The sequence below is a fragment of the Vicia villosa genome, linkage group LG5, assembly GCF_029867415.1.
Source record: "Vicia villosa cultivar HV-30 ecotype Madison, WI linkage group LG5, Vvil1.0, whole genome shotgun sequence".
Taxonomy (NCBI): Eukaryota; Viridiplantae; Streptophyta; class Magnoliopsida; order Fabales; family Fabaceae; genus Vicia; species Vicia villosa.
The window spans coordinates 111,990,186-112,008,616 of NC_081184.1; the positions used below are offsets into that span (position 1 = coordinate 111,990,186).

The following is an 18,431-nucleotide window of genomic DNA, read 5'->3' on the forward strand; positions in this document are numbered from 1 at the left end:
CTCCAAACCAACAACTGCTGATTAAATGCAAGACTTTACAATGAGAGCTAGTTCAAACACCAAACCACAGTTGGAGGCTATTTGACATGTTTTTACTGTAAGTTGCGGGTTTACGCGTACCAATTTCCTAACGTCGCCAATCAGGCTACCATTTGACATGATATTGAATGCAAAATATTTCATTTTCATATCATTTAAGAACTTCAAAGAAGCCGTCAATACCTTGAGCAAATTGCATTGATCGAAATAGCTATGAAGATTGTTGGCCGACATGGACTCTGTTTAAGAGGAAACGAGAGTGCCAACATAAAACTTATCTTCTCTCAAACGATCCAACCAAACAAAGAGACTTTTGTGTTATGAGAAGAGATGTGAAATTTTGAGAATCCAGTCCAAACTGATACATGCATATAGTTTAAGTCATTCCAGTAAGATTATTCTTCCTATTTGTCACAGGTACCCCCATATCCAAGATACACTTCACATTTGAAAAATAAGAGAATCAGTGTTATTGCTAATCTCTGACAATATAAAATTGGATTAACCATGTATACAAATATATAAGCATCTCTCTCATTCAACAACACCTTCATTATGCAAGGTAATATCCATCATAATTCAAAACAAAACTACTGGGCAAAAAATACTTATGATTTCCTTTTCCTTCTATAACAATTTGTACATTGAAGATAAGATGGAGGAAACTGAAAAGGAGAATGAAGATCTTTCACATCAATCAGTTTCAACACCAAAATCTTGCCTTCATCAAGGGAGGTCTCAATAATAGCACAGTAAATGTCAATCCTCAATCTACTAATTAGCCGGCACTGAATCCCGCAACGCATAAAAAACTTGAATGACTGCAGCCATTTGTTGCATGCTCCTGCTTTTCCAAATGCACCAGTCTCCAAGGAGCAACTACTTATACAGAAGAGGGTATTAGAATTGTTGAAAAACATGAAATTTGAAATGTTGAGTTATTAAGCAGGAAAAGATTAATGTTTAAAATTAGCAAAATTATTGGGCAACTCTTTTTAACATGGAATGGAAAAAGAAAAGACAGCCAATGGTTGAACTGAACCCTTTTATCTTTATTAAAACTAGTTTCATCCTTAAAGTTGTATTTGCTAACATATCTAAAAACAAGAGGAAAATGGTGTACTCATAAATCCAATATTGCCACATTCTGTAACATATAGGAGGAAAACAGTCGGCTGGAGAGCATAATGACCATATCATCTTTCTATTTAATAATGAAAGAAACAGGTATTGCTATTGCATCTTAAACCTATGTGGTTAATCTCGGATAGCAGCGCGTAGCACTGAACCCCTAAAATGCTATAACAGCATAGGGGGTAGCCGTAGTGGGATGACCGCTATTATGATAACTAAAAAACAATGTACATAAAACATAAATTCTAGCAGCATACATAAATACTTAACAATAGAAATCACAACAACATACATATGCCATCAAAATGAGTTCCCATCAAAATCAAACTATAAAGGTATCCCAGCATAACATCATGATCCTCCTCATTCATATTAACCCAAGACATATATGCATCAGTAGCATCTTGCTTTTTATCATAATTCTCTAGCAGTATTTGTTTACTATCATCTGGTATGTTACTGCAAGACTTTACTTCTTCCCTTATCGCCTACGGATGCTTCTTAGCTCTTGTTATCCCTCCTGTTGAATGGTGCTCACAAAAATCACAAACAATTGTTTTCTTGCTCTGGTCTTTGTAAGAGTTCCACCGCCAACCAATATCAAGACTGTCGATAGATTTAAAATAACCTTTATTGTTGGAGATTGGTGTTACTCTTGCAATGACAGAGGATAATGATGCCATGGTTATCAAAAGTGAAACAAGGCAAGGCAAACATAACAGAGGTTGTAGGAGTGAAACAGAGCAAGGAGAAGAAGCGACGTAGAGAAAAGAATCAAAAGAGAATGGAGCGGAATACTATAGAGGTAAACGATGAAGAAGCAAAGGAGAATGGTGAAAAACAAATGACAACGACGAAAAATGCAAAAGGCAAAGTGAAAATCGTTGCAGGGGAGAACGATGTAGAAAAAATAAACACTGGAACTAAAGAAGCATAACACGTGGGGTTAAATATTAGACCAATAAAAGGATGGGAAAGACCACCATAATAACCTTAAAAATATTCAAAATTACGTTTCAGAATAATAGGGCTTACAATTTTGCCCCAAATTGAGAATACCGGCCACCAAACCGCGATGGCACTGCTTTTGCGCCGCTATCGTCAATAGCGCTTTGCAGGCCAATAGCGTAGCTGTGAGGGGCCATGGCGCTATGCTATGCTGCTATATCGGTGCTATAACGCACTATTGACAACCTAGTCTTAAACTAACAACTTTTTCTTTATTGTTGACTTTTATCTATGTTTTCCGTACGTAGCTGCTTGACTATCTTTTCCTCTTTTGACTCACAAGTATATCAAATATATTCACAAATTTGCAATTCTGGAGGAACCTCTAAGTTAAGTTCATCAACATTGTACATTGTCCCTAATGAGTCCGCGAATGCAAAGAGAAAACAACAAAATCTCTTAAATGAACAACCTCTCTAACACAGGGCAACATAGAAAGGGGAAAAGAGTAAAGATTAAAACCTCAGCGTGCACCAAATATCTCTTGTGGAGGATCATAGATACTTGAATCAGGAAAGATCTCCTCGAAATCTTGTTTCACTTTGTTTCTCAAAAGAGGATGAGGCAGGAGCCCTTTCAACAAAATTCTGAACGGCAGTTCCTCTGGTGGATCCGGAGAACTCTTCATGTCCTCATATATGTTCATCGCATCTGCAGGAGATCCACTGCTCAAGAAGCCCCTTATGACTTCAGTATAAGTTTGCGAATCAGGGAACAGATCCTCCTTCTTCATGCTTTCCCACAATTGCAACACGTCATCCATTCTTTTAGCCCTTGCCAACGCAATAATTAAGTCTTTGTACAGGAATATATCAGGCTTGTACCAATCCTGCCTTTGCATCACCTTAAACACCTGGATATCAATTTAACTCATTCGTAAGGGCAACATTACAAGCATAAACCACCACTGATAAAATTCGAAACCACAATTTGAAAAATGTTGAGTAGTAATATATTTTCACATTCTTAAAGCATAGCTTATATTGAAATCGAATTATCATAATAATAAACAAACAGGTTCTCAGAAGCATTATAACAAACAGTTTACATGCATCTAACATAAGAATAAAAAACCACAACATTTTGAAGAGGGAGTGAGAAGATACCGTGAGAGCGAGAGAGACTTCCTCTTGACGTTCAAGTTCAGTGAGAACAGCAATCAAGTCCATCTTCAAGAGCCGCAAAACATGAGTTTTGATAAACTTGGGAAGCTTCTCCTCATCATCTTTAAACCTCTTCAACCCGGAAATGACAAAGAGAGCTTCTTTACCAATGAGCTTCTTTCCCCTCCAAAGAGGACCCCTTGGTCTTCCGTCGTGATATTCTCTAAAACCGCCGCACATGTTTTTGTATTCAAACACTGTAACAATTTGTCTCAAAGACAGTGTAGTTGAAACGTCTCTGACAGGGTTTATACTTTTCGTGAAGTTTGACGTTAACTCTCCGAAAAGTGAAGCTAGACGACAGGTTTTCCATTTTCTAGTGAAACACCGAATTGACATCTTAGTTCTGAAATAATAAGGTTAAGGCGGAGACGCGAGTGCATGTAATGTTTGCGACCTCTCACCTCTGTATAAGTGACCCAAATTCTAGTAAAAGGTAAACTTGATATTGGATAAAAAGTAGTAAATTGAAAATAAAAATGATTTATAGTAGAATAAATTTAAGCATATCAGTATAAAAAATCAAGGCAAAATATCCTTTTTGGTCCCTTAACTATACCCAAGGTACATTCTGGTCCATTATCTTTAAAAAGTGTCAAAGTGATCCTTTAATTGTTCAAAAAGGACCACGTTTGTCCTTTCTGTCCAAATGGCACAAACGGACGTTAGGTTTGTATACGTGGCAGGTGATATGGAATGTTATATACTCCATCTTCAACATTGTCTTCTTCACCGTTTGCCTTCATAGTTCTCCATATTTGTTTCTTCCCCAAATTCTAGGGTTTCGTTGCAATCCCAATTCAGTTTCTAATGAAGCAAACATCATCATCAATCGCAGGGCCATGTTCATATGAATCTAACACGAAGAGTGGTGGTGGTGTTGCTGGAAATTTGAGATGGAAACCCGTATGTGGGTGTGGAGAGATAGCTTTGCTTCGTAGGGCTTCAACTAGCATGAATTTCGGGAAGCAATTTTGGGGTTGTCGTAATTACAAGGTAAAAACGAATTTCACTTGTTTATTCATCTCATGTATTGCTTTCTGAATAATTGGAATTTTGAAATTCACAGGGTTCAACCCAAACAGGGTGTGGTTATTTTCAATGGTTCTTTAATGATGTGGTGGATGAGAAAGACCAGTATATGAAGATGCAAAATAGTAGGATGGAGAAGCTTCAAATTGAACTTGATGCAGCAAAAATGGAGTTGGTAACTCTGAAGGCAACAAATGATAGACTAAAACAAAAGACAAGGGAGCTGAAGAAGATGATGAATTCTGAAAAAAATTGGAAAAGGCTGTTCTGTGTTATTTTAGTGTTGGTCATTTGGAAAAGTCTGTATTAGTATGTTGTAATGTTATGAATTAGTATGTAATGAATTTGACATTTGTTCATATATTGAATTGTAGTTGGTCATTTGTTTTAGTGTTGTAATGTTTGAAAAAGATGCAAGAATCTTAAAGTTATCAATGGCAAATGATTTGTTACACACTGCTAATAGTATGTATTGGTAAGCAAACCACTAATAATTATAGGACATAAAAAGGCAAATATTATAGGTCCAAAATTCTTAACATTAACATTGCTATCAGACATCACAGGTCCAAAATCACAAAATTACATGGCCAAAATACTTAACAGCTTTCCTTACTGCATCACAGGTTCTTGTTTCTTAAAACACAAAATACTTAAAACGCAAAATATTCCAAAACATATTACAAAATACTGCATAACTGATGTCTAATATTCCAAAACAGATACTCTCTACTGCAACTATGAGTGTCAACTACTTTTCTTAGTTGCCATGAATCCTCAGTAGGCAACTTAGAACAGTAAGATCCCCATTCACATCCATCCTTACACCTGACCCTAACCCTTATCTTGTCATTCTTAGTGAACCTTAAATCTCTGCCAGAATGGACTGCATAAGTAACAATTGCCTCCTTGAAATCTTCCTTTGTAGTAAAATAGGTTCCCACTTCCCATTTGTAATTTGACATATCCTTTAAAAGCTTGAAAATTGGATACTTCTTTCTCCTAGCCCTACTGCTGTCATCACTATCACAATCACTTCCAAGATCCTCACTATCATTATCACTTCCTTTACTATCATCTTTGTTTTCATCAGACATTTGTTTTCCTTTTTTACTTTTCATTTGTTCATTATCTTCAATATCATAGTCCAATAGATTTCCCTCTTCCTCTTCCAATTCAGTACCATAATCATCAGAGTCATCATCGAATACTATCTCCATTGCACTATCATACTCGAAGTTGCTATCATCAGAATTATCATCAGTCAGTCTTAAATCATCATCAACCTCACCACCCACAGGTCCATTATCAGCTCCAACTGCACTCATATCATCTTGTGTTACATCATTGTTCCTCGCCTCATGTTGTGATACATCATTAGTCCTCACATCATCTTGTGTTACATCATTGTTCCTAACTTCATCTTGTGTTACATCATTAGTCCTCACATCATCTTGTGTTACATCATTGTTCCTAACTTCATCTTGTGTTACATCATTGTTCCTCACATCAAATTCCTTCATAATCTCCTCAATCTCTACTTCTACCTCATATGTTATCTCATTAAGTGGAATCTCATTAAGTGGAATCTCATCCTCAACAACTTCAGCTTCATCAGCAAAAACAGGCTGGGACAATGCGTGCTTAATAAACACCTCAACACTAAGATGGACCCTATATAAATCACCAATCTCTAATGCCCCTCTGTCATCTACCAACAGATTCATCCCAGCAGTTGGATCCTTATAATATATGTTTTCTATGGCTCGATAACCTAGTTCCTTGATACTACCCAACAGCTCAAAAAAACTTCACTTAACAGCATCTACTCTCAGTTTAGCAATCTGACCTCCTACGTACACGCTCAAGTCCTCATTAGCAAATTCACCACTATGGTGGATTGTAATGATTAGATATTCATCCATTTCAGACTATGCCCTAAGTAGAACCGAAGAACATAAATTTCAGAAACATGGAATTAAACCCAAAATAGAGTATCAGACCTACAGATGCAGAAACTTACCTCTGATGTCGTCTTCGTTTTCGCTTTCACCTTGAATGTCGTCTTCGTTTTCGTTTGCAGCAACTTGAGTTTGGAGATTCGTCAATGGCAGCTGCGCTAGGGTTTCCTCCAAGAACCAACGAAGACAAAATGAAGTTTCTATTTCATTTCCCCTTTCTATTTCATGTCTCAGACAAAATTACCCATCTGGCAATTAAAATAGATGAGCTGGCAAAAAAAATAAAAATGTCTCTGCCACATGTATGCCACATACGCCATTCCTTTGACTTTGACTAACGGAGTTGACAGAAAGGACAAACGTGGTCCTTTTTGAACAATTAAAGGATCACTTTGACACTTTTTAGAGATAAGGGACTAGAATGGACCTTGGGGTATAATTAAGGGACAAAAATGGTATTTTTCCAAAAATCAAAGTTATTGTAGAATTAATTTTGACGATAAAAACAAAATTTTGAAAAATGCTAGAAAAATTAGGCATCATAATAGAATGAGGCGTGGACGGATTTTATATTCTCTATTTTCAAATTCTTGATAAATGCTTATTCCAAAATCTCTAATGGGATAAATAATCAAACCAAAAAGTTGTTTAACTATGTTTAGTTTAGATGTTGAAAAGGTCAAAAGTAGTCAGTAGAATTGGAGGTGTAGAATTAATTTTTAGGTGTTTAATTCAAGTAGAATAGATTCCGCTTTAAGAATTAATTCAACTTGAAATTGGTTTAAATATAATTTTTATATTTAAATTTACTATTCAATTTAATTTTATATAAATTCATTTAAATACAAATTATTTAATATTTAATAGTAAATTTAAATATAAAAATTAAATTGAATACATCAAATCTATTCTATTTAAATGGAAATTTGTATGTTTTAATTTTTTAAATGGAAATTTGACACTCTTTCTCATTTCTCTCCTATTATGAGGAGATTGAAAAAAATGGTGAAACACATAAATTATAACTCTCTTCTCTTTCTCACCTCAACCAAACAAAAGATGTTTCACTCTTTTCTTCGATGCCTCTCTCTTCTTTTTCTCCTCTACTCTACCAAGTATACGAGGAAGTTCACTTCCATCACATAGGTTTCTTAACAATCTTCGACACATCTACGTTAATGTTTACAAACTTAAAACATTAACTTAATATAAATTGTCATACATATCCCTGTAGAAATTTGATAAATTAGCTGATAATTAATGAAAAAAATGCCAACAACTGCTATTGAAACATTGTTTAAAAAATCAAAAGAGAAAACATCTCCATAGAGAATTATGTATTTATTCCTTTAACAAATATTTGACTCATAAATACAAGACAATTTCCTTTTATGGTTTGTTTGAATATGAAATGAAATTGAGAAGAGAAAAAGAGGTGAGAAAAAATGTAGGAAGAGATAAAAAATAATAGAGTAGATTTGATATATTGTTTTTTTTTTGTGTAAGCAAGGATATATTAATAGAGAGAACTAAGGGTTCTCAAAGCCTTTTTACACAAGAACGGAAAAGAACCACAAAAAAGGAGAAATTACAAATCAATTAGACTTACGATAGATATAACAACGGATCTTTGTTAAATTCGTAAAAACTACAAATAGAATGTGTAATTTCCCCTATAAAAATAAAACTCCATTTCCAAGTCAAAGATTTAATACCTCATACTGTATTATTCACATTCCAAACTTCATTTCTAAAGCAAATATTGTTCCTAGTTAACCAAAGAAACTAAACGGTTGCTAACCAAACTACTCCTATTTTTCCTCCTTTCATCTTCTTTTTTTTACAAAAAAGGGACCAATCCGAGAAACTTGATAAACAATCTTCTTCCAACTCTCCCACCTCCTTTCCAATCCAAACCGCCACCTCCCTCCACACAACCTCCACCGAATTACACCCAAAGAAAGAATGTTCCCTACTTTCCGAATTAATACCGCAAAAAACACATTTAGTATTATCCAAATCCAAAGCAATATTCCTATGAACTAAAAGATCCTTGGTTGGAAGCCTATTAATAAAAAGCCTCCAACCAAAAGCCTTAATTTTGTTATAAGAAATTAATACTCAATTTTATATTATTTAACTATTTTTATAAATATTTAAATATTATTTTGTAAAAAAAGTTAATAATTAATTAATAAAAAATTTAGTTACTTAATAATTATTTAATAAACACCGTTTTATTAAATTATTAAAATTATTTCTTTTGTTTTAATTAGAGGTTAAAGGTAGTGCACTGACAGTAAAAAAAATTTACACTGTCATCCAATAGAAACAAATCGTTTTGCCATGTCATATAAACTTCTTAAAATTTAGAGTATGATTTGTCCTGATTCATGACCGTGATTGGTTGACAGTATAAAACTTATAAACAAATCGTTTTGTCATGTCATATAAACTTCTTAAAATTTAGAGTATGATTTGTCCTGATTCATGGTCGTGATTGGTTGACAGTGTAAAAGTTTTTTACACTGTCAGTGCATCACCCATTTTCTCTTTTAATTATTTAAATTAATAATTAAAGATTTATTTTATATTAGTTTCAGTATTTTATTTGATTTTATAAAAAAAATAGCTTATTTTATTTGACTTCATATACAATTTTTCATTGTTAAAATGCATTTCTTATTAAAATAAATTTAAATTTGTCAATATAATTTTAGTTAATTACTTAGTTTAAATAAATAAATTATTTGATATAAATGTTTCGTAATCAAACTAAATTTTAAAGTTAACATGATTCATTTCACTTTTATTTTAATAAATTAAAAACACTGTACACGTTGTTGTTGTTGTTAAGTAAAAAAAAAAAAAAAACAATTCTATCACTCATATTATCTCAGCATGAAATAGTGTTAGAGGGTACATACGGGAGAAAGATAACAATTGACTAGAAAAGAAAAGGTGGTGGACCCCGTCATTTTTAATCTTTCTTCTATATTTTATTTATCATCCAAGCAAGTATCCTATTTCTCCTCTAATTCTCTCGTCCTTATTTCTCTCTCACTCGTTTCTCTTCAAACAAACACTTATAGGGCCCATTTGTTTCGGTTTTTTTTAAAAATGATTTTTATAGTGTTATCAAGTTTTGTGAAAAATATTTTTACAAGGAAACTTTTTATAAAAACTTCAAATGAAAATTTTGTTTGAATAATTATTTTTAAAATGTGATTTTAGTATTTCATCTATTTAAAGAAAAAAATTGGATATCAAAATTTCAAAAAATCACTTATTTCAAAAAATTTGGATATCAAATAAATTTTCATAAAAATCATTTTTGAAATACAACTTTTTAAAAAAATTACGATTTTGACTAAGTTTTGGTCTTCAATAATCTGTGTTTATGTTCTAGGATGTTAAAATTAGTATTTCATTTTAGAAAAAACGAATATAAAAAACTTATAATATTTTGAAAAACGGCTTTGAAAAATCTATTTTCAAAAATACAAAGAAAAAATCAATTTTTTTAAAGCTGAAACAAACAGGCCCATAGTTTTCTTGAGCAATGCCCTTAAAGCACTTGTTAGGACTCATAATTTTTTTTTTTTTAAAGGGCAAATACCATTAGAAAAAAAGCTTGGCATAAGAGATGCCAACAGCAAACAGTACAGCATACATGCCAAGGCATATCAGATGCCAAAAATACATGAGGTCAACTTCCTAAAACCATATATATCCTAAAAAACGTATTAACAGGCAGAAAACAAACACCTGCCAAAAGAAACTATAAATCCAAGAAAACTCCTTAACTGAAAGCAGTATATTCGAAGTGTCGACGAACGTTACAGAGCACCGAAAACTGCCTTGCCAAACTCACAGCTGATGGAATAATACCGACGTCTGAAACTTTGAGCACCTCACACCTTAACAGAAACCACACCAACTCCACACACACCCAGATTCTCAATCACCAAGGATGCCGAAACACGCCTTAGGATTCTTGCACCACTCGACTATGTCATCAGCGATATAATTAGATTTTAATCTAAGCCATCTCCATGCCAAAATCTTCGTCTCTTCTGTCACTTTTTCCATTTGAATTTCCTCGTTCCGGAACACTTTATTATTCCTGAATCTCCAAATGCACCACACACAAGCAGCCCATATAATCCTCAATTTCAATGTTGACATTCTTTGTGATCCAAGCAGGCCTTCAACCTGTTCAAGGTGTTTCCATCCATCATTCTGCAAAGTTGTATACACTCCTATCCAGTTGCATATGAGACTCCATGCACCTGCAAATTTTGGACACTCAAAGAAGATGTGAGATACAGATTCCTCTCTCCCGCACTCCCCGGCACATCCTATTTGATCATTAGATAGAACTCCCCTTCGGACTAAATTGTCTTTTGTAGGAATTCTATTTAGTAGCACTCTCCACACCAAACACGATACTCTCTTTGGTATCGCTTTATTCCATATTTTGCACCACGGGTGACTAAGTAATTGTTGAATGCTAGCACTCATAAGTAATCTGCACTTTGAATTAGACAAAGCATGACCAACTGACAGAACCAACTAGAGAAACAGAATTAGAAAATCTAGACATGGCATCAATCAGGTCAGTCTAACAGCTGAATCTAACTATCATATTATCAATCAGGTCAGTCTAACAGCTGAGTCTAGCTATCATATTATTTTTTACAAATGTTAAGGGTCGAAGCCCAAAACTAAAAGACTACAAAGTAATAAGACGGGTCGACACTTCCATTACATGTATATGTTAGTTTATAACCAGACAACAACAATAGTAGCTTATATTTTTTTACAGAGCCCAGCAAAGCAACGGTTTCTTCTGCATTACCTATACAAGGGCAAAAGAAGGAAGATTGCAACAACAGAATATACTGTGAAAGTTAAACAATACAGAACAGACTGTCATACTCCAAGAAATAAAAAAAGCCTACAGCAATAATGAAGAGAACGCCAACCTTTGGGAAGTGAATGTGCTCAAGTATGTAGGTAATTGGCAGCCATCATTAACTCCAGAGTTAATTCCGGTTCAATAGGAAACTCTCTGTCCTTTCCACTAGCAAAAACAACATAAATATGTCATCACAACAATTTAAATAACACAGAAATAAAATTTAGGCATTTAAAGAGCTTAACTTCTGGAAGGAAAAAAAAAAAACTTCCCATTCCAATACCTAAAACAGACTCGCAATGATCACAAAAGCAATCTAGATAAATTATAAAATGATGATGTGAAAGTTTCCTGCCACCACCAGGGACGCAAAATAAAAATGCAAACCAGTAGATCAAGTGCCAACTAAAAATAGTAAGGTTGCTTTGTAATATAAAGGTAGCTAAAGTTGTAACAAAACAAAATAAAGGTCACTTTATGAATTTTCCTTCTACAACAAAATAAAGACTTGTTGTTGCTGATGCAGGAAGAAAAAGAAAAGAAAAACTGTCTCAAAAGCTTTAATGACTTCAAATACCATTAAGACTTTGGAAACTTTTATCTAGGAGAAATAGTGGATGAAACTGTGATTCTCTTTAAAGAAATGCAATCCAAAACTATGACTCTTAATACAATAACATACAATTCCCTTAATGAAAAACTTTGCAAATTGGGGAGAATCTATGATGTTTTAATATTTCTATGTTTAATGAAACTAAGATTTGAATAAAATAAACAGTTATTGTTACATTTAAAAACTGAGGGCTCAAAGTTAAACATGAACTTACAAGATAATATCGTTACTTGGCCTCCATACCCGGACAAGTTTGTCATAGAATGAGCAAGTGGCCACTACTGGTTTACTTCTCCCTTCAATGAGCTCCACTTCTCCTTTCTGCCAGTCTGCTCCATATGCAAGTGAATCATGCTTCTTGTATGTTTCCAACACCTCGGTTTGTCGCCTTTAATACCGACGATCGCAAAACCGTTGTGCATACAGGCAGCCAAAACAAGGCCTTGAATGACGGGATGATGCTTCACCCTCCAAACACCTCCACCTAAACTGATTGAAGTTTCATTAACAGGTTTTGAGATTGATCTTAAATCCCAAACCCTCAAGAATTCATCATAGCTGCCAGTTAATAAGCTATTTTGGTCATGAGGATTCTTTTCAATGCAAGTAACACCCATTTTGTGGACTTTAGAGTTCTTAAATACAGGATTGGAAGGACTATCCCTCAAATCCCAACAACAAAACTTACAATCATCAGAGCCAGTATAGACCAAATTTGGCTGGTGGATATCAAAAGAGGTTGTCCAAAGTTCAAAATCATGTGCCTTCCACTCCTCTTGTATTTCCAGCTTGGATTCAAGAAGAGAAACAATAGAAACAGAGCCATCAGAAAGCCCAACTATGATCAACGTGGATGAGGGATTCCAATCCAGGTACAAACACATTGAGTTACTAATTTTCTCACTTGTAATCTCTTTTAGACAAGCTCCTGCTGATGAATCAATAACAATTTTTTAATACAATGTAACTCAGTACAGGAATGAATGGTAGCTCTCTTTAGCGAAATATAAACTTAGAAACAAGATAATATGATGGTGCAATTGAGTCCACGAATAAATGCCAGTATCCAGAGTTGTCCATGGAGGAAAGCCAAAATCCCGCCATACCAAACGCTTTGCGGTGCAGTTATTTGACAACACTGAGGGTAAGTGCTAAAGAATTTATTTTAGACTTCTATCATGTTTGGAGTTGTACTCACCGGTGAAAAAAGTGTTATAGAAATGAAAGAATCAAGAGATAAATCCATACCTTGTACTCCATCGCAGAAACCATCCAGCATCTTAATTCTCAAGTATCCATCAGCATCTGCTTGACCTAAAAAAGGACTTGTGTTCCCTGAGGGTGGATTCCACTTTATGTCAAAAATCCCACTAGTCTCCTCACTATAAACGGTGTCAAAACTGTCTTTATCCCCATCAACATTGAATAGTGAAATGCTTCCACATCTTGTGGGTTGATTACCTTCTTGTAGTGTGTAAGTGGATGCTGCTAAAACATTGTGGTGCCCATTATGCGGACAAAACTCCACAGCATCTGCATTACCTTCTAAATAGCAATGTGTTACATCCATGCTGACCAGATAACTACATGTTATAAACCCACAAGAACTTAAGTCAAGATAGAATGAACAACAATGATTTTCCTATCTGTGAATGAAACATGAAACATAAAAACTAAAAGAGAGGATTTTTTTCCACAGGTTTCACTTTTCACTCTAAAACTTACATCCCCTCTCATTTTTCACAGCATTGCTTAGGTCTATATAATTGGAACTTAGACACTTAGGTCTATCTAATTGGATCACAGGCCTAGTTTAAAACTTAAACTCGGAATCAATGACATATAATTATATCAAAGCAGACATTTTTACAAGCAGTGTTATTCTAAAAGGAAAACCCACACAGAACATTTTACAAACACCTTATATGCACATGAAAAGGTGGAAAATGTGGGAATGCTCACCGTGAAGAAACTGGAAAAGAAAAAACGATGAAGTCCTAGTTGTTAGATGTTCCCCTTTCTTCGTGGAGATTGATGTAGGGATGATTTTACCTTGAAGGAGGAAAAGAAGGTGAGCAGGAGCTGTGAAGAGAAGTGTAGGTGATGAAGATGTTGGAGCAGACGTTTTTGTATTCAAACACTGTAACAATTTGTCTCAATGACAGTGTAGTTGAAACGTCTCTGATAGGGTTTATACTTTTCGTGAAGTTTAACGTTAAATCTCCCACGAAAAGTGAAGCTAAACGACGTGTTTCCCATTTTCAATTTACCCTAAACTTGATATTGGCTAACAGGTAAACTGAAAATAAAATGATTTATAGTGAAATAAAAGTTATATATTCTATTTGACAAGAAAAAGCTTATTTTACTTTAGAAAAATTAGGCATCACAATAGAATATGGGGATTTTATATCTTCTATTTTCAAATTATCGATAAATACTCATTATCTAACTCCAATCTCTAATGGGATAAACAATCAGACCAATAAGTTGCTTTAACTATATGTTTGGTTTAGATGTTGAAAAAGTCGAAAGTAGTGTGTAGTTATAGAGGTGTAGAGTTAATTTTTAGATGTTTAATTCAAAATAGAATTGATTCCCCTTTAAGAATTAATTCTAAATTTATTATTCAATTTAATTTTATATAAATTATTTAATATTTAATTCACTTTTAGTGTGAATCAACTTTAGAGAATCAATTTACTCAGCAAAATAGAATGAAATCGAGTCGAACTCGCCTCAGCTCAGTTCGACTCGTTAAGAATTGACCGAGTTCAAATTCGAGTTCATCGTGAACTTTTTTTCAGCTCAAATTCGACTTGTTAGAAGTTCATAAACATCTCGATTCAACTCATTAGATTTATCTTGTCAGGTTCAACTCGCTTATTTCATGGACTTAAAAGTAACTTTCAACATAATTTTAATGACCTTTGATAATGAAGACACGCCACGCCTACAACATCAGCGCCACATTAGATGCCACCCAAGCAAAAATTGACGTCGTTAGCAAAAAATAGACGGATAGACGGAAAGGACTAACGTGAACCTTTTTGAAAAATAAAAAAACTATTTTGGAACTTTTTAAAGATAAAGGATTAGAATTGACCGCGAGTTAAACTTAAGGGGCCAAAAAGGGTATTTAGCCCAATAAATATCATACAAAGAATATGATAAAATTTACACATAACTTTAAAATTTTCTCTAAAGAATTAAAGAAATATATCAGTAAAATTTTGTAACATCATGCGCTTTTGTTTGGTTCAGTTTTTAAAATTCAAACTACAAACCAAACCGGTTCAGTTTTTAAAATTCAAACCGCACGGTATTATTAAGAAATGACTCAAACACATCCAAAACAAATGCAATTTTTTGTATTTTTGACTTAGTTCAATTCGGTTTAGCGATTTTCTATTGAGTCGGTTCAGTTTTATACACCCTACGAAAGATGGGTGAAAGAGGGTTCGAGTTTGCCGTACTTACTTCACAGTACATATTTCATGTCAACATATCACATTAGAAATTGGATCGGACCCTCTCAAGTAAATGGAGGGTGAAGTGTAAACTGTGCTTTTTGAAAACAAATGGTAAGACATTTTAAATATTTAAAACAAACTTTAAGAGAGACTGGATTGTCCCATATAAGAAACATTGGAGAAAATTCATTTCCATCATATAGGTTTCTTAACAATCTTTGACACAGCTATGGAAAAGTCGCGGAATGGTGAGGTTAGATCCAACTACGTTAATGTAAACATAAAACACTAATTTAATATAAATTGCCATACATATCACACTATAAAGATTTGAAAAATTAGCTAATAACTAATGAAAAAAATGCCAACAACTGCTCTTGAAACATTGTTTAAAGAATCAAAATAGAAAACATCTCCATAGAGAGTTATGTATTTATTCCTTTAACAAGTATTTGACTGATAAATGCAAGACAATTTTCTTTTATAGTTTTCTTGAGCAATGCCCTTAAAGCACTTGTTAGTGCCCATAAACAATCTTCAATTTGAATTAGACAAAGCATGACCAACTGACAGAACCAACTAGAGAAACAGAATTAGAAAATCTAGACATGGCATCAATCAGGTCAGTCTAACAACTGAATCTAACCATCATATTATCAATCAGGTCAGTCTAACAGCTGAGTCTAGCTATCAGCCTATCATATTACTTTCAACAAATATTAAGGGTCGAAGCCCAAAACTAAAAGACTACAAAGAAATAAGAGTAGTCCACACTTCCATTACATGTATATTCTAGTTTATAACGAGATAACAGACAATAGTAGCTTATATTTTTACAGAGCCCAGCAAAGCAACAGTTTCTTCTGCATTACCTATACAAGGGCAACAAAAGGAAGATTGCAACAGAAATTACTGTGAAAATTAAACAATACAGAACAGACTGTCATACTCCAAGAAATAAAAAAAGCTTACAGCAATAATGAAAAGGACGCCAACCTTTGGGAAGTGAATGTGCTCAAGTATGTAGGTAATTGGCAGCCATCATTAACTCCAGAGTTAATTCCGGTTCAATAGGAAACTCTCTGTCCTTTCCACTAACAAAAACAACATAAACATGTCATCACAACTATTTAAATAACACAAACAAAATTTAGGGCTTTAAGGAGCTTAACTTCTGTATGAAAAAAAAAATCCCATTCCGATACCTAAAACAGACTTGCATTTATCACAAAATCAATATCTAGATAAATTATAAAATGATGATGTGAATGTTTCCTGCCACCACCACGGGACGCAGAATAAAAATGCAGACCAGCAGGTCAAGTGCTAACTAGAAATAGTAAGGTTGTTTTGTTACATAAAGGTCACTAAGTAAGTTGTAACCAAACAACAAAAAGGTCATTAAGTAATTTTCAATTTCAAACGATAAATAAACATCATTGGTCCTAAATATAGGACGTATTAATTATTTAATAGTTCACAAATTGTGTTAGTATCCGAAATGTGGGCTCATACTCTCTAATCCACAGTATGGGAGATTAAGCGAGGAAAAATAGAGAATAGGTAGTTACCACTGATGTGGCAGATGGGGTAGCCGGGCGGGAATTCTGTTATAAGGAGTGAAGTAAGGATGAGAGAGGGTATGTAAAGTGTATTTCTGAGGAGCCTTGCTCTAGGGGTAAATTGGGATCTTAATGCCATCTGCATTTGCCTTTCATATTGCATAATATACACATATTTTTGTTTCTTGTGCTTATTCTCTTAATTTTTCTGCACTGATGTTTGAGGTTTCCAACTGCATCAGGATTCATATTTAAACTGGAGTTGTTTTAGAGCTCAAAACAACCAAAAATCCTCATACAAGTAGACAAAAAACACGTGAGTGTGGCCAACTGAATGGACATAAATTTGAAAATTTTCTTCAATTACAATTCTATCATCTTCCACTAAACCCGTTAGTGATATATGCTCAGTCAAAAAAAAAAAAACTATCCAACATTTTTTAATTATACCATTAAACCCAACGTCAATGAAATATCTATTAACTACATAAGATACATTTAGGAAACGATAAAACATAAACTTGGAAGTAGGAATGCAAAATTTAGTCATTTAGAGTTGTATCAAACTTCCAAATTTCAGGTTTAAAATTGAAACACTTAACAAGTGATACAACTACACATAGACTCAATAAATCAAAAAGCACAGCAACAACACCAACAAAATCCAATTCCAAAATGAAAATTAAAAAACCTTAAATCAAAATCGAAGATGATACGAACAATGAAAACTAAAAATGAATTGTAGGAGAAAATCAAATACCTGGCGAATTCAAGATGCCAGTAAAAATACTGACAAATCTTCTCAAGAATAGTGGTACTGATCTCAGGAAAAGTCACTTCTCCGTGCTGGCTTTCAGCGAAACTCCCTATCAAAAACGAAATTAAAGATTTAACAATCTTAATCCTACATAAATTAACGCTAATTTGGGAATTGAAACCCTAATCGCACTAACCGAAAACTAGAAAAAAAAAGGTAAAGCGATCGAAGGAGAGAAAACCTGGAGAAGTAAGCATGTTGCGAATGGTCTGAGAAACCATGGCAGCTTCTTTGTCAACCACGAATTCGAAACCCTCGGAACTGATCAGTTTCACTGTTTCTTCTTTCTTCATCTTTTCCTTTTTCGTTTCGTCGATGCGTTCTGGTGATAGAAGTCTCAAATCCTGATTAGAAACGGTTATTTCCGGGTTGTTGTTGAATTGGAAAAGGGATGGGTCCCACTAATTACCCGTTTATCTATATGGATATGGACTGGCCCATTATCATGATTTGGGTTTTATACATCAAACACAGCATTCCATTTCCATGTTTTTTTTTTGGCAAAACAAACATGCCATGCCTAAAAATGCAAATAAAAAATTACAAAAATAGATATTAGAAAATAAATTGACAACTGCATTGGATTGAGTCAATAACAATCTCTTTACCAACATCAATTTAAATTGCCAATTGCCATCATAACTTTTAGTACAACGACAAATAATACAAAATAGATCTGTCTTTGGTCTTTGAACAATTCTCAATATA

General features: G+C 33.9%; 2 protein-coding genes and 1 pseudogene across 3 annotated transcripts; all 3 read right to left on the minus strand.

Moving 5' to 3' along the window:
- Window positions 1-139: 139 nt before the first annotated feature.
- LOC131602012 (protein THYLAKOID ASSEMBLY 8-like, chloroplastic) lies at window positions 140-3,753 on the minus strand. The gene is made up of 3 exons (XM_058873956.1): window positions 3,288-3,753; window positions 2,644-3,034; window positions 140-918 (listed from the first exon to the last, which is right to left on the minus strand). The coding sequence occupies exons 1-2, from the start codon at window positions 3,681-3,683 to the stop codon at window positions 2,645-2,647; spliced, it is 786 nt and encodes a 261-aa protein (XP_058729939.1). The 5' UTR covers window positions 3,684-3,753; the 3' UTR covers window positions 140-918; window position 2,644.
- Window positions 3,754-10,962: 7,209 nt separating this feature from the next.
- LOC131602014 (uncharacterized) lies at window positions 10,963-15,808 on the minus strand (annotated as a pseudogene).
- Window positions 15,809-15,953: 145 nt separating this feature from the next.
- LOC131602015 (uncharacterized) lies at window positions 15,954-18,084 on the minus strand. 2 transcript variants are annotated; one of them, XM_058873959.1, is made up of 4 exons: window positions 17,905-18,084; window positions 17,667-17,772; window positions 16,317-16,438; window positions 15,954-16,216 (listed from the first exon to the last, which is right to left on the minus strand). In XM_058873959.1, the coding sequence occupies exons 1-3, from the start codon at window positions 18,014-18,016 to the stop codon at window positions 16,360-16,362; spliced, it is 297 nt and encodes a 98-aa protein (XP_058729942.1). In that variant the 5' UTR covers window positions 18,017-18,084; the 3' UTR covers window positions 15,954-16,216; window positions 16,317-16,359. The 2 variants fall into 2 exon arrangements, with proteins under 2 accessions (XP_058729942.1, XP_058729941.1); XM_058873958.1 differs by having other exon boundaries at window positions 16,341-16,438; window positions 17,905-18,081.
- Between the last annotated feature and the right edge of the window lie 347 nt (window positions 18,085-18,431).

Excerpts from the sequence above, each read along its gene's own strand:
- LOC131602012 (XM_058873956.1), bottom strand. The coding sequence starts at position 3,683 with ATGTCAATTCGGTGTTTCACTAGAAAATGGAAAACCTGTCGTCTAGCT. Across the intron at positions 3,035-3,287 it reads AAGTCTCTCTCGCTCTCACG|GTGTTTAAGGTGATGCAAAG; the intron begins GTATCTTCTCAC and ends ATTGATATCCAG.
- LOC131602015 (XM_058873959.1), bottom strand. The coding sequence starts at position 18,016 with ATGAAGAAAGAAGAAACAGTGAAACTGATCAGTTCCGAGGGTTTCGAA. Across the intron at positions 17,773-17,904 it reads CAACATGCTTACTTCTCCAG|GGAGTTTCGCTGAAAGCCAG; the intron begins GTTTTCTCTCCT and ends CGTTTTTGATAG. Across the intron at positions 16,439-17,666 it reads TGGCATCTTGAATTCGCCAG|TGGAAAGGACAGAGAGTTTC; the intron begins GTATTTGATTTT and ends TGTTTTTGTTAG.